Genomic DNA, 15,968 nt, shown 5'->3' on the forward strand with positions numbered 1-15,968 from the left:
TTGTTTTAAGAAAACCAAACGATCAATAAACAAAAGACCTGACGCTCCAAGCGCAGAAAGGGAAGTAAAACATCTGATCTACAGACACACACAGTCATGCACGCTGGGGAAAAGGATGGACTCGCATTAATACACATGAATGAAAGGTGGGGATGTTGTGGAAGTGTGAGAGAAAGTTAAAAAAGCTGTTCTGGTGAATTATTAATGCCAAGTTTTGGTCCCAAAGACACAGCATCTTACAGACTTTCTCTCTCACACACACACACACATGCACACACACACACACAAACACAGCTGCAATCCCCAGTTGCTTGTGCAAACAGGAAACAGCGTACTTGTCGCTCTGTCTGGATTTGGGGGTGTATGTGTAAGTGCTCTGTTGTCTCCGGCCCCAATGAGAGGGATGTTTGTAGTTGTTCCCTGAATGGTGAATGCTGTGTGTGTGTGTGTGTGTGTGTGTGTGTGTGTGTGTGTGTGTGTGTGTGTGTGTGTGTGTGTGTGTGTGTGTGTGTGTGTGTGTGTGTGTGTGTGTGTGTGGGTCTCTGTGTGTGCGTGTGTGTGTGTGTGTGTGTGTGCGAGTGTCAATGCAAGGGGTTGAGGCAAGACTCACATATGCTGTCTACCTAAATACCTAAATAGGCTACAAAGCAACATACAGAAAAGTAGGAGTCGGTCCTCCTTGGGGGGAGTTTAATGCTGAAGTCAGTTCTCACATGGCTACAATGCTCAGTATATGGTTCACTCCACTAATGAAATGTTTTGTTTCAATGAGAACAAGTCATTACGATTTGCAAGTTGCAGTTTTGACCTCTGGCAGTACAGCGTTAATGTGTAATTTAACTGCACCTACTGGCATTTCATTTGTTTTGTCAGGGAAAACAAAGTATACATATCATTATATAATTATACATACAATTTTTTATTTTTCATCTTGATCCCTTAAAGAATTGTGACTGAGATACTGAGTGAGACAAAGTGATAGTTGATGCTCGCTGGTGGACACAATGAATGTAGAGGCAACACCTTTTCTTAATGATTTCAAACCTACAGCATTTTGGGTCATTTCTGTAGAGAAATGTGTTACATTTCCACCACCATATATGCAGACACTGATTTATATTGGAATCTGAGTAATTATGAATAATTATGTCGGCATCAGACAAAACCGTGTTTATTGTTCACTTAAAAAATACTGATACTTTCTGAAGCTCGACACATTTACATGCCTGACTTGTGTTTTAGCAGCTCACACTGACCCCTCTGCTCACTCCCAGATGGCCGCCTATCACCTCCAGTGTGGTTTTAGCTGCAGTGTTGTCCGTGTGGCGAAGGGTTAATGTGACTGTGTAATAGCAGCAGTGAGCGTGACTGGATGACAGCTGTTAAAAAGAGTTCCTGTGAATGTTTCAAGTAGTTAGTGGTGTTCGTCTGTGCACACCTCAACCTCAGTAAGCACTCTCCAGAACGCTTAGCTGCACATGTCACGCTATTTCTGTATTTCCTGGGAGATGTGAGGTGCATAAACTCTGCCAATGCTAAATATTTAAACTGCAGTTTTGTAACCCATGTTCTCTTTCCTCTTTCCCTGCCCTCACCCCATCTCTCTTTCTTCTTTCTCTCTCATCACTCTCACCCCACCTCCGTCTGTAGCCGGTGTTGCCGTGGCGCAGAGAGTCGTAACTGTGCAAAGTGGACCGCTGGTACGGACTGAGGGCTCTCATGTGACCATCATGTGCAACGTGAGTGGCTACAAAGAAGGGGTGGAGCAGGACTTTGAGTGGTCCATGTACCTGCCATCAGCACCGGACAGGGAGATCCGCATCGTGAGCACAAGTCAGTCAAACTATGCCTACGCCGTGTATGCACAGAGGGTCAATAGCAAAGAGATCGATGTGGAGAGGCTGAGCGGCGACTCGGCTATGCTCCACATCACCAAAGTACAGGCCAAGGACCAGGGGCTGTTTGAGTGTTACACACCCAACACAGACGGTCGTTACCTGGGATCCTACAGCGCGCGCACCAACCTCACTGGTGAGTCCCTAAGCAAACACACACACATATACACACACATATACACACACACACATACATACACACACACACACACACACACACACACACACACACACACACAATGTCAATATACAGATGAATCCCCTGTTATGACATATGCTCGCTCATCTGGTGACACAACACCTACGGCTGTTAATATATCTGTATCTATATCTGATCAAGGTGTTAAACACAAAGCCAACACTAGTAAAAGGTTGTTGTGTGTATATATGAACAGACATTTACTGATCAGTTGTATACTGGAACACCTTTCAAACACAAGCAATTTAAGTCCTTTATTATTTAAGATTAATTTGCTGTGGGGCCCCTGGGCAAAGTTGACCTGTTGACCCCTCACACTTTCCTCCTGCCTTGAGGTACTCATCAGGTTTACAGTGCATATGGTTGACTACACACAGCAGCTTCATTATATATTCTGCCCCAGGTTTGCTGCGTGTCAGTTAGTTTGTGGCAATTTGCTACACACCATTTATTTAGGTAAATGAAAGGAGGAAAGAAAGGTATCAAAAGTACATTTGGCACAGGGCCCCTCCAGAAAAAGGTGCAATATATGGTTCCAGAGCATAAATACATATAGCAGCAAACAACTATTATCTCTGTAAACATATAGTGGAGGGACGTCTACCTGTGCAGAGAATGAAGTCATTCTGTGTGAGTCACTGTCCAAGCTTCTCCTTTGCTTTGTTGACTTAGCCGGACTGGCCTTGTGTGCTTTTAGTGAATGTTTGTTCCTATAAGCGGGCCTGCCTGGTTAGCTCACTGCTGCTCTGCACTCCCATACGGCAGTTACAGCTGATAAGGTCATCCAGACCGATCCCCCTCAGGTAGCCACTGTTAGCCCTTCCAGCACGTTTGCCATTGTTTGTGCTGTTAGTCCTGTTCGCTGCGAGACGCCATGTTGAGAGCCGTTGGGAGACAATAGAAAATGCTCTCAATCTCTTATTTAGCACCTTTAAGTAAAAGTTCCGGGCCTGCCTGGAGTCATTTTGATACATGTTGTGCCTTTAATGTTGCATATGTTCAACAAATGAACAATGTAATGTTCAGCTCGGGGCCTTTGGGGCCTATGTGCTGTGAACTTGAATGTGGTGTCTCGTTCGAGATGTGTAAGTCCAAGGTCCAAGTAAAGCAGGGGCAATAGTTGTATCACAATCAGATCAGCGGTGGTCACAAATGGGAATCAATAACCAGGACCCTCGAGCTGCGATCTGTGCACTCTTTTGAAGGAGTGTGATGAGAGGAAGCGTTGCACTCGATTTCAACACAAAGTCCCACCTGTTCTGTTCTGCCCGAGGAAAACCTATCTCTCTCATATCTCCCTCACACACACCCCCCCCCACACACACACCCACACACACACACTCACACAAACTTGCATCCCGCTTTCCCACACCTACTGAATTCTTCCCTTGCCCAGAGCTGTTTTAGTAACGCATCCGGTGTGTTGGCGTGATGTGTGACTGTTTCAAACAGCATTAGTTTCTGTCTTCTTCTCCTGCCCGCTCTCCCGCTCTCTCTCTTTCTCCCAGAGACGTATAGAGATATATCCAACAGGCTCGCAGTACTGAAGACACAGCTGTCATAGATGGAGATTCCATTCCCTTCATAACTTCATGCCTGAAATGGCTGACCTAGCTCACAGGGTCAAAGTGCAAACCAAATGCTTGTTGGGGGGGAAATTCAAGTTATTCTTTTCATATATGAAGCCACTCATTGAGTGTCTCTGCAAACGGAGAAATACCAATATTGCAATGCTTACTTTTGTGTCTGCGACAGGTCAGCTCAGGTCAGATCAAAAGTTACTGTGCGGTCACAGATCAACCGGCTCTTCTTTTCATTGAATACGTGTTATTATCAGGACCTCGGCCGCTGTATTTTCTAGTATGATCTGAATGTGGGGCAGGGCTCCGGCGCAGGGTTAAACAGCACTACTGATAGCACACAGTATTTATAGAAATGCATGTGAGGGAGCTGTGTGTGAGCGGAGGTATTGAGGGACTGTTATCCGAGCCTTTCTGTGTCTCTAACCTCTTAACCCAGTTTCAGAGGTCAGGGGCACGCGGAAGGGCCTCTCCCCTCTTTTCTTTTCTTTGCTGTGCTCTTGACTTGAGTCCCTCTGTGAACCCCCGGCAGCTGCACGCCTCCTTGCACCGTGGTGGGCAAACAATGATAGCATGTCCTTTCTCCCCTCCCCCTCCTCTTCCTCATTCCACTGTCTTTCATTCTGTCATCTATATGTCTGTCTCCATTTATCAGCCGTGGCCTCTTTTCTCCCATTTGGTGTGTGTGTGTGTGTGTGTGTGTGTGTGTGTGTGTGTGTGTGTGTGTGTGTGTGTGTGTGTGTGTGTGTGTGTGTGTGTTAAAAAAAACTTTGCTGATGCTGCCTTTGAGAATATGTGTTTCAAGGGTGATGTCAAAGAACAACCACAAGCAGGGGAGTATTGTAGGGGCCATATGGGAGGAAGGCTATGAGACTATGAGATAGAAGGGCAGCCAGAAGTGTCTGTGTGAGTCAGTGTGTGTGTGTGTGTGTCCTGTGGTGGTTGAGTTAATTGTAGGCATAGAAGGCCACACAGTAATCTGTGTCCTGAGCGCTACATTAAGGCTTACTCACAGGGATGGGTTTCTTTCATCTATTGGACCATGTCAGTACAAATAGCAGAGAAGGATCATGATTGTGGAACGTAATAGCTGCTGTCTGAGGAGGAGAACAGTTTCTCCTGTGCACCTGGACGTCGTTCTCCCTGATACCGTGACGCTGTGGTTTCATATGTTGTATTGTCTCTCAAATAATCACACACCTCTGCTGTGCATGTGGTTAATCGCCTGGAAACGTGATCCCTGCTTCTCTTTGTGTGAGCACTTTTTTAAAATGGAATGAGCAGAGAAACATCAAGTGTATGTGTCTCTTTTTATCCACTGTGATACTCAACTTGGTTCATTCAAATGAAAATGCAGCTGCCCCCGAAGTGCCAATACTGCCTATAGGCAGTGCAGTATGATTACACATGTGAGAAGAGTCATTGGCCATCATGACACAAATACTATACTATTATGTCCACTAAATCAGAGGATGACAAAGAGATGCAGGGAAATCAGTATTTCCTAATGCAGAAAATGTTAGATTTGACATTTCCAATGTTATTTTACTGGTGTGGTTTACTGGCTCCATAAGGATGCATGTCAATAATATAAATTGGCTCACGTGCTTGAAGCGTCTATAACCAATCATTTTAAATCCAGAATGAATCTGTGTGTGAAAATCTGGTAGTGAAGAAACCTTTGGAGAATTATCCCCAGACTCTGCATTTCCCCTCGGCTCTAAAGCAATTCATCACGTACCAAAGTTCATGGTTTCACAGCTGAAGTGTTTTGGTTCAGTCTCACTGGTCTCAACATTGTTTCCAGCAGCTGCAGACATTCTGCTCAGCACCACACAGCAGACAAACAAAGTTAGCTGTTAAACATAGTGGAGCATTCAATAGCTAAAGTGCCAGGTATTTGCCTCAGGGGGTTGGTGGAGACCAAACACAGTTAAAGTAGGGTGACTGTTAGGCTTACATTCATCAAGTGTCCAGAAACACAACTTTATTTTTACTTTTAACTTCCCTAAAAACCTTTTGTCTGACTTTGCCACGGACCTCTCGAGAGTAGCTTCAGGTCAGCAAACCTTATACATCCATCACTCATCCTTCCACATTTACACTGCTTCACTAGATTGAGAAACTGAGAGGAGTAAACCACACTTGAAGTGTTCATCTTAATGAAGGAATGCCTCTCAAATGCCATACAAAGTGTGGTATTTGAGAGGCATTCCTTCATTCAGTGTGGCACTTTTTTGTATTTGATGTGTTTTTGAATAGTAGTTCTAAGCCGCACGACATGAGCTTACAGTATACAGTGGCTGTTTTGTTTCTGACTTGTACTAATGGCGATGAAAAGAGATAACACAGTGGGAGCATTATCCTTTCTCCTTTTACCAGCAGCAGTGGCACCGCAGTCTGTGTCCCTCTTGGAAAAAATGATATAGTTCAAATTACTGAACTGTTACTGTAATTACTAACTGTTTTTTTCTTCTTTTTTTCCTCGAAAGGCATTATTTCTCATACCCTTGTGTCTGTTTACTGGAGAAGTTGCAGGCGGTTAAGTGTTGCACACGGCATGCATTTAACCTGAGTGTTGGGAAGCAGTTTAAGGCCAAAGATCACTTGTAGTTTCTCCGTCCACCGCTCCATCCTCTGATCTCGGAGATTGACTGGGCCCGGTCTGTTGTACTTGAGTGTGTGTTTCTGTGTGCTTGTTTGCTCATGTATATGTGTGTGCAAGTGTTTGACTTCCGCCTACACATCAGATTGCAGAAGAAAAGGACAACAGCCTAACATGGCCATCATGGTTGTCCTTATCCTACGCACCAGCCTGTGTGTGAGCAAGTCCAACAGCCAGCAGAACAACAAGCCCTCGCTGAGACAAGTATCACACTGCTCTTGCTTATGAAGCTCACATATACCCTTACTGTCCTAGAAAGCACCATAGGAGTCACCATGCTGGCAGATATACAGATTCTAGCCTCCGCATTTGGCAGTAGTCATCCGTTCTCAGTCCTGTAGTAATATAGTAATAGAGCTGGGGAACCAAAGCCTTGGTGAATTGTCAAACTGAAGCATCCTCGTTTCTTTCTGTTATTTACTGTCACAGAACAAGAAAAAGTATGAAAACGGTTATCTGTGTGACACTGGAAAAGAATTTGGTTTGGCAGCGAGTGGTTTTGAAGAAAAGAACAGGCGATGGATGGCGCGAAAAGGCAGAGATAAAGAAATTGAAAAAGAGAGGAATGGGGACAGAAGCGGCAGCATTGGAAATGGGTAGTGGGGCGATGCTGAATAGAGCGTGTGACCAATAAATGATGAGCTCTTCCTCTCCACTCCAATGTGATTGGTTACACCTCCCCGAGGCATTACCCACAATACAACTGGCGCAATAGGGTTGCGTCTTAAATAGTGTCTGCCTGATGTGACTCCTAAGGTTAATGCAGTTACAAACGGACATGCACGATAGAAATACAATTAGCCAGCACAAACTGGAGAGACTGAGAAGGAAAGAGACAGAAGGGGCAGGCTAGAGATGAGACCTATAGGCATTTCAATTAAGGAAGAAGGAAAACGTTTTGGCGAATCATTTTCATAACAAACCGCAGCAAAACACCACATTCCTCCAGTCACACTTTTCATTCTCATTACTTTTATGGCATGCGTTTTATTTGGTTCCATTTTTAGTGGAAAAAGGGAATCCGTTCACTTGATGAAACTGCATTGCTGCTGTAAGTCTGTGAAGCAGTGCCTACCCAAGGTCAAAATGCAGTTTTCAGCGAGTGTTTGCGATTGAAGGTCAAAGAACAGAAGTGTTGATTTTCTTCTCTTAGCTGAGCCTGTGCACTGCTAAACATGCATACAGAGTAAAAGAGGCTGAATCGTGCTTTTGCTGAGCTCAGCATTGTGCATGTGTGTGTGTGTGTCTCTCCCCTGCCTTTCTTTTCACGAGGGAGCCAATGCTGCCAAGTTGCACTCCTCTACTTCACTTAATGAGATAGACCCAATGTGGAGATGCCATCTCGCATTCCATCTTCTACACGGGGGACATCGGGACCCTCTTCTTCGCTCTCCGTCATCATCGGAATCCTGCTTCGCTCCATCAATCCATAGCTCCAGAGTCGATTCAGTCTGGTCCACCGCCTCGGCCCCCAGCTGGCATTGGTCATGCAGGTATATGGGTTTGTCAATACAGCTGCTCTTTGAGCTTCATCACAGGAGAAAGACATGAGGGTGATTGAAGCACAGCGCATCCGATTGTGGAGGGGAACCAGTGACTGAATAAATACTGAGGAAGCAGGATGTGAAGGGGAAAAAAAGATGAGGATGTTTTCTAAAGAAGGCGAACACATGGAAGAAGCCTTGTGTTGACAAAGAAAGATATAGTCCGATTTATTGAGGGAAAATGAATGAGATAAAGAGTAGATGAATAGACAAGAGAAGTTGTATCTCTGTGCCTGTTGGTATTGATTGGGGGGGGGGGGGGGGGATTTTATCTCCCTTGTCTCTCCTTGCAGTGGCATTCCAGCTCTCTCTCTGCTCCCCCTCTCTCAGGCCTTACCATCACCTCTCAGTTTCATTTACTATTACATTACCGTCTCTGCCTTTTGTGTATGTGTGCACATGTGTGTAAGCACATACTGGCCATAAGCTGCAGACCAAGCAGGACTCCAAATGGAAAGAGATTGTATCTCTATGTCTGGCTCGCCATTTCCTCGCACATCTCATCTACTTTAGCGGACAGGGCCTCCTGCCCAATAACATTACTGCCACTTGGACCCACCATACAGAGACACGCGCAGAGTCACAGTCACACAGTGTAGCAAGCTGTCAGTCAGGACAGATGTCGCACATACAGTATAATTGAGTCTGAGGAAACGGCGCTGTAGCGCTCCCATCACAAGGCACCCTTTCTACTGAACATCACTGAAGAGGGCTTTAAAAGCCCAGCGGATCACTGCGGACGATACAACTGCTGAATAGAATATGCAGTAAGGTGAATAAAACAGTGCTGTTGAACCGGGCCAAGCAGACACCTTCATACTTTGTAGTCCTGTAGGGCAAGCTGTACTATATAATATGTATAGTTTGGGGACAACCATGGTGGGTTTGGGCTTCAATGTGGGTGTAAAAAATATATATGTGATCCAAGGACCTGTGAAAAACTAGAAAATCTACACGGCTCACATCGCTCGCTCTCAAACCCTCGCGTGTCGCTGTAGCTAACTTCACAGCAGGTCTGTCACAATTCAGTCACAGAACATAGGCGACAGATCAAAAACAAATGTTATCTTACTTTAAGATATAATCAGCCACAGAGGTCTGATGTCAAAACCGAAGTAATCCACTGCTTTTCAGGTTGTGCGAGGTTTTCTGACTCCAGCTTGGGAGCTGTTTCCATTAAACATACATGTGAATGCTCTTGGAGCCTACAGACACAGCACCGCCTTGGTCTGCATTTAACTCATCGCCCACACTACTGAGCTAGGCTAATGAGAAAGGATTTAATGTGCTAACAAATATGGTTGTGTGTTGGTGTGTGCTGAATATATATATATATATATATATATATATATATATATATATATGTATGTATGTATGTATGTATGTATGTATGTATGTATGTATGTATGTATGTATGTATGTATGTATGTATGTATGTATGTATGTATGTATGTATGTATATATTAATGTATATATTAATGTTTATATAATGGACTAAAGATGCACTACTGTTCCTCGAGTTGATTTGATTAGCTTAGCTAAGCGCTAACCCTCCGGGGCCTGCTGTCTCTTCTTTGTGAGATTAACAGAACACAGCCACAGTTTGAAAATTAATTCAGCATGAATATGGATGTGAATGAATGTGCTGCTAACGAGTGTTTATGTTCTCGTCGTGAAAATGTGTGCCAGTAAAGAGTGGAGCTGTATCATGGCCTCCAGGACTCATGTGGTTGTGAGTGTGGTCCAGGACACTCCCACTGCTGCATTGTTTGATGTTGGCCGCTGCTATGAAGCCTTATCTGAGTACAAGGGGGACTGAAGGTACATCGGATAACCCCACACAGACACAACAACACACACACACACACACACATGTACAAGGAGATGCACAGATATTGACACTCGTTTCCACACTAGAGGGTTATTTAAACACATATACACTCTCTATCTTGTCCGTGGACATAATTGGCATTGTTAAAGAGAAACTGCACCCCGGCATTTTTTTCTTTTTTTTTTGCAATGCCAACTAGTGGTTGGCATTGATGTAGCTGTTTGTGCAACACAGCTGGCTAAGGACACAAGCACATGAGCTGCACTCCATTTGTCTTTGCCAGCATGCTGATTGTTGCATAGTGGCAATGGCTGATAAATCAAACTAAGAACAGGCAGCATATGAGGCTGCAGCTACAATGTTAAATATCTACCGGCTAATAATCAAACAGCAGCACATCATGAAAATGCTGAAGTACCTTTTGATATTATCTCTTTATAGCTTCTTTGATTAAGTAGGGACGTTTCAGTGCTTTTTTTATGTAGATTTGACCACAACAAGTCGAAAGGAAATATGTGTTAACGATGCTTTTGGTATTTCGTTTACCTGCCACACAAGTTTTATGTGCCAAATTGAAATGGAATGGAATCCATGGCCCTTCATCTCAAACCAACACTGTGCAGGTAGGGTTTCGGGGGCGCATCCATAGACCACACCTGACAACACCAGCCATGTATGTGGTCAGAGGTTCAGTAGCTAGACCTTTTATCCCACAGAGATCAGCTGTTCAGTGCAACAATGTTTCCACCCAACATCCAGTGTGCAATTACCCTGAAGACAAGTCCCCACCTCCTCGTCCTGTTCTTGGCATGGGCCTGTCAGTGAGGCCTGCTGATACCAGTTGAAAGATGAGCATCGCACTCTCCTCATTAGCATGCTAATCACGGCCCATTATTTGCAATGGAAAACAGAGGTTTAGTTAAAACATCTGATGTAATGGATTTGAGTGTGGGCTGCGGAGCCAGCCGCTGAGCCGCAGGCTGTTTTCAAGTGTTGGTGTTGAAGTGAAAAGTAAAGGTGGAGAAGCCTGGGAGGCTAAACTCATTTTGGTGAAGCGGCAACAAGGCAAGCGAGCTGAGGACCCACTAACTCCATCTCAGGGCCGCGCCGCTCTCAGGGCCGCGCTGCTATCTAAAATCTTTAGTACAGAATTCAATAATGCACAAACACTCACAAATATCTAAACGTTTTAGCAAGGCGTGACACCGGCATGTGAGCACAGACCGGCATGACCGGCCCTTCCTCGTGTGTGTGTGTGTGTGTGTGTGTGTGTGTGTGTGTGTGTGTGTGTGTGTGTGTGTGTGTGTGTGTGTGTGTGTGTGTGTGTGTGTGTGTGTGCCTAATTCCCCTCTGTGCTGGCAGCTACGACAGACAGTTGCTCCCTCATCTGCTGGACGGGTGCCTGGCGATTGAGTGCTGCCCACCTCCCTTAGCTACACACTGTTTATTTTATTTCTGTCCCCTCAAAGACACTGTTTCTCACACAACACGCACACCTGCTAATACGCTACACCTCTGGCCAGCTTGCACACTCTGCTCCACTCCACCCTAGGCTTGTGATGTGCCCTTACGAAGTGGTACTCTAGAGCTTGTGAGCGTGTGTTTATGCATAACACAAAGGGCATGTATATGTATGTGTATATATATATATATATATATATATATATATATATATATATGACTGTTCCTGGACTCAAATGTCATTTTAGCTTTTTTAGGGGAGAGGCCACGTGGAACTGGCAGGAAGACAAGCCTTTGTGTGCTGATTCAAACACAGTGATATATTTTTTTACGGTTTGCTTGGACACACATACACACACACACACACAGATGGTCAGATGGCTGGGGCTATAACTGGTTCTATCCTCAGGGAAGTCTTTAATTGGTCACCATGCTTTACCATCTGGGGCTGGGGCGATGGATGGAGGGATGAAAGGACATGGTGGGAGCTCCTGTAAGGGGTATCAAGAGAAAAAAAGAGGGGGAACGACGGTAAGTGTAGCACAGGGATGGAGCTTATTAGTTTTAATACTTGCGCCACCAGTATTATTAGAGGCATAATATACTTGATAAATGACGTTTAAAGTGGGAAGGTGTGTGTGTGTGTGAATGTGAATCATTGCACATGGTGCGTTTGTGTGCCTGTACAGTAGGTAGACGGGTTAGTGTGTGTGTGTGTGTGTGTGTGTGTGTGTGTGTGTGTGTGTGTGTGTGTGTGTGTGTGTGTGTGTGTGTGTGTGTGTGTGTGTGTGTGTGTGTTAATGACCGTGGTCTGTGTGTGTGTGGTAACGTCTGCGGGGTGTGTGTTTGTGCTGATGTTGGCAAACGGAGCAGAACCCTGCACATGTGCTAACAACCTCCAGGACAGCAGCGACGGAGAAGACAAACAGACACACACAGGGGTGGCATCTGTATGTATTTCTCTCTTCTTGAGCACAGATTGTTTGCTGTAATTTATGTTATTTGGATAGACGAGCAGGCGGAAGATGGGAAATGCTAAAGAAAGCGTACGACAGATGAAACGATGGAGAACGTGGGTCTGGAGAAGAGAAACGTAGGAAAAGAAAGAGAGAGGAAAGGAAGGAACATTTCATGTGTTTAGGCATGATGAGTAAATCTTTGATGCTGTAAAGGATTTCAGTCAACGATAGCTTTGCACACAGCTCTTCTCAAATGCTCTTAGGAAGATTTGTCTTTCATACTCCCACCTCTCTTCAGACTACCCCTCCTCTCACGCTTTGCCTTATAATCTCCCGCTTACGCTCCATCTTCCCAACACACTCACTCAGGCTCATTTCCTGGCTGGGCCTCAGTGAGAGGTTGTGTCATATTGTGTACGCGTTCATGCGCCTGTGTGGGTTTGCGTGCATCTTAGTTAGTGTTAAATCCTCCTCTTCTGCCTTTTGTGTAAACAGCGTCTCATATTTAAAAGCTTCTCACCACAGATCCGTTTCTTATCGCAACATTCAGCCTTTTCACTCCACGTCACTATACTCCTGCTACAATAACAAAGCCCACTCCTTCACTCGCTGCCCATCTTTCTTTCCTTTTCTTCTCCCACTTTCTCCTTTTTGTTGTCATACCTTTCTCTCTCTGCTGGTGCCGTCCAGTGAGAAAGCCTGGACGCATGAGTAGAAGTCCAATAGAAGAAAGTGAAACTTGAGGGGTGATTGAAAAGTGCTTTAGATGTATTCCTATATATGTATTTGTATATTATTATATGAATTTATTATCGTATATATTTGACTGCTAATGCTTTTTACTATTAGAAGTATTAGTTTTTTTTAATCATGCATTTTGCAGCTCAGCACAGTTTTTTTTTATTAATCCAGGGTGTGTTCTTCTACAAACATTATGTTAATAAGCAGCACACCCCTTAGGACTGTGTATGATTCAGTGACCCAGTACAGCTGAGTCTGGAGGAAACATTTGGGTGAGCAGAGGGGAGTACCTCAGTCACACTGTGTGCGTGTGTGTAGCTGTCCCCTTAAGCTTGATTATCTGTGTGTGTTTGGGTGGGTGAGAGAGAGAGAGAGAGTGCCCGATTTTGATGTGCCGCTCATTCTAACTTTAGGTATAATGAGCTGTAATAGCCACAGGGGCCGAGCTCAGTTTCTCTCTCCCTCTCATACACAGAACAGATGTTGCTCCCTTTACTAGTTGTATGACCCCGCCTAAGATAAAAAACAAAAAAACAACTTGCATTGGGGTCATTGTCTGACTGACATGTAGAGTACGAGCAGCTTGGTGAGCGATCAGCACTCGATAAAACGTGCCAGCCTGTGTTCTGAGACATGAAGAGGACGAGCTGCAGGAGGAAGGATGCCGAGAAAAACAGAATAAGTGATAATTGGGTGCTGACAAGCAACTTGTCTTAAGAAAAAGAAGCTCACCACATAATGTGGGAGAGAGAGGGGGCCTGGATAGGAGGGGGTGCGTAGATTGAGGATAAATTTGCAAGGAGAAAAAGGGTACAGAGAATGTAAGGAGACAGGGAAGAATGCTTCAGAGACCCCTTTATCAAATGAAGAGGCCCTTTTCCCTTCAGTCAGTGTGACCTCTGTGTAATAGCACAGGACACACACTTCCACCCACACACACACTCAGACTGGTGTTCCATTAGCAGGGGACCTCACAGCTCCTCACTGAAAATCTCATAACAGCATCTGTAAGATCTCTCATATCCCCTCACCCTTGCCCTAAATCCCTCCCTTATTTCTGTTTTATCTCTCTGCACATTTTTAGAAGATTGGATGTGCTATGATAGGACTGTATGGAAGCCTCTTTGATGAAAGGGGATAGTGTGAGACATTCAACTCTTAGTGCCTCTTTTTAAAAAGCAAACAAAAGACAAATTAACATTTAAATTTGTGGTTTGTTTTACTCTAAATAAAGAGGTTTACGCTATGGGGGTTATGAGATTGAGAATACACCTAGAGCTAGTTGCTATTACCTTTTTTATTATTTATTAAAAAAACTTGTTTTTAGTTTCATATGAGAGTTGACCGTGAACACAGACGGAACATAATATTCAATAAAGATTCATTTCAATAAAGACTACTTCAATGACTGTTTATGACCTCCAGTCCGACATTATGCCGATACGGTAATTATGCAGTTGCGTAAAAGTCTCAGCTCCTTGGCTGCTTTTGTGACACGGATGAAAGTGATTTGTTAATGAAACCTTTCCTCGTCGTGCCAAATGGCAATGTGAAAATGATTTGCACCGCTGACTAAGACATTAGCCGTGTCAAAGTCAAATATATGACAGCTTTGCAAACAGAAAGCTGTTCGCTAGTGGCAAATAATTCCAAATGAGTCCACATTGCCATCCACATACAGACGCATGAATGTGTTGTTTTGTTTCTCATTAAATGTGAGGCGTTATAAAGACTACACCTACCATCAAGATGTTGCTTTGGGTTAAAATGAAAGTGTCGTCATTACATTTTTCATGAAATAAATTGAGATTACATTTTTCAAAACATATGGATGGGAATCATAAAACTCACTAATATATAATTGGCAGTTGGCTTAACCCCTCCTTGGCCAACCATAGCTTAGCAACTGTCACCAGGCCCGGCAGGAACTGTCAAGCTTTGGATTTTCTCCACATGTGCACGGGGCTCGAGTGAGAGTTTTAGAAACTGTCGTCTTTTTTGTAGCCTTTCCAAACCCCAAAAACATCAGAGCAAGTTGCTGGCTAAGTATAAGAAGTATGCTTTGGTCTGTGTCTTCCTGAAATCAAGGAGGACTTTTTTGTTTCAAGAATTATTACGAATTTGGGGAGGAAAATCTACCCCAGGTTCTCACTGTACACCGGAAATGTGACACAATAACAATGTTGGTATTATAAGTGACTGAGGGGGGTTAATGTTTAGCAAACAGTTGTTAATGTTTAGCAAACAGTCGCTTTGGATAAAAGCGTCAGCTAAATGAAATGTAATGTTCTGTAGATCATTCTCTACGCTGTGTCATCTCAGGACCTGCTACAGTGGCCACAGCGTCCTTCAGAAAGGAACACAACAGTGTTTGAGGAAATGGAAACTTTCTGGGTACTGTGCATTGTTGATGAAAATAAACCCAACTCAAAGTGACACTGTGGCAACTCTCAAATTCACAATAGAAAGTCATATTAACAAGCAACATTTTGTCATTACAAGTCAATAAACACAGAATTGTTTCCCTGGGTCCATATAAATATACAACAGCCTTTATGCCTGTAACATATACATATAAAAAAAACACAGAAAGAAACAGATGAAAGGAGTGGTGTTCTGTATCTGAGACTCAATAAGGTGCCGGGCTCTGATCATATGTGTGTGTTCTATTATGGATGTACCTCCTGCTGTGGCCCTAGATCCCACACCCCAGACTTCTTCTTCTTCTTCTCTTTTTCCACTCACCCCTTTCTTCTCTGTTAAAGAGGGCTCCCTCATGTCTCCTTTCTGGCTCCTGGGCATGATCCTTACTCTTCCTTTTTTTCTAGTTTTACTCTGTATCCTATCCTTTATTATCAGTTCATCCTCTTGGGGATGGTTTGTAGACCTCGGTTCATCAGAGTTTGCTTTACGTGTGTGTGTGTGTGTGTGTGTGTGTGTGTGTGTGTGTGTGTGTGTGTGTGTGTGTGTGTGTGTGTGTGTGTGTGTGTGTGTGTGTGTGTGTGTGTGTGTGTGTGTGTGTGTGTGTGGAGTGACACTCACTAGATATTGGCTACAAACAGAATTACAATCTATCTTTGGTTGTTTTTGCAC

General features: G+C 44.1%; 1 protein-coding gene across 1 annotated transcript in view; it reads left to right on the forward strand.

Annotated features, from left to right (window-relative positions):
- igsf3 (immunoglobulin superfamily, member 3) overlaps positions 1-15,968 on the forward strand; it is a gene marked incomplete at both ends in the record, with an annotated part of 60,048 nt that overhangs the window by 13,765 nt on the left and 30,315 nt on the right. Inside the window, one exon of the mRNA XM_079230327.1 lies at positions 1,651-2,031. Within this exon, the coding sequence (XP_079086453.1) occupies positions 1,651-2,031 (381 nt within the window). The remainder of the gene's footprint in view (positions 1-1,650; positions 2,032-15,968) is intronic.

This window comes from Taurulus bubalis (assembly GCF_910589615.1).
Source record: "Taurulus bubalis genome assembly, chromosome: 15".
In the NCBI taxonomy this organism is placed as follows: Eukaryota; Metazoa; Chordata; class Actinopteri; order Perciformes; family Cottidae; genus Taurulus; species Taurulus bubalis.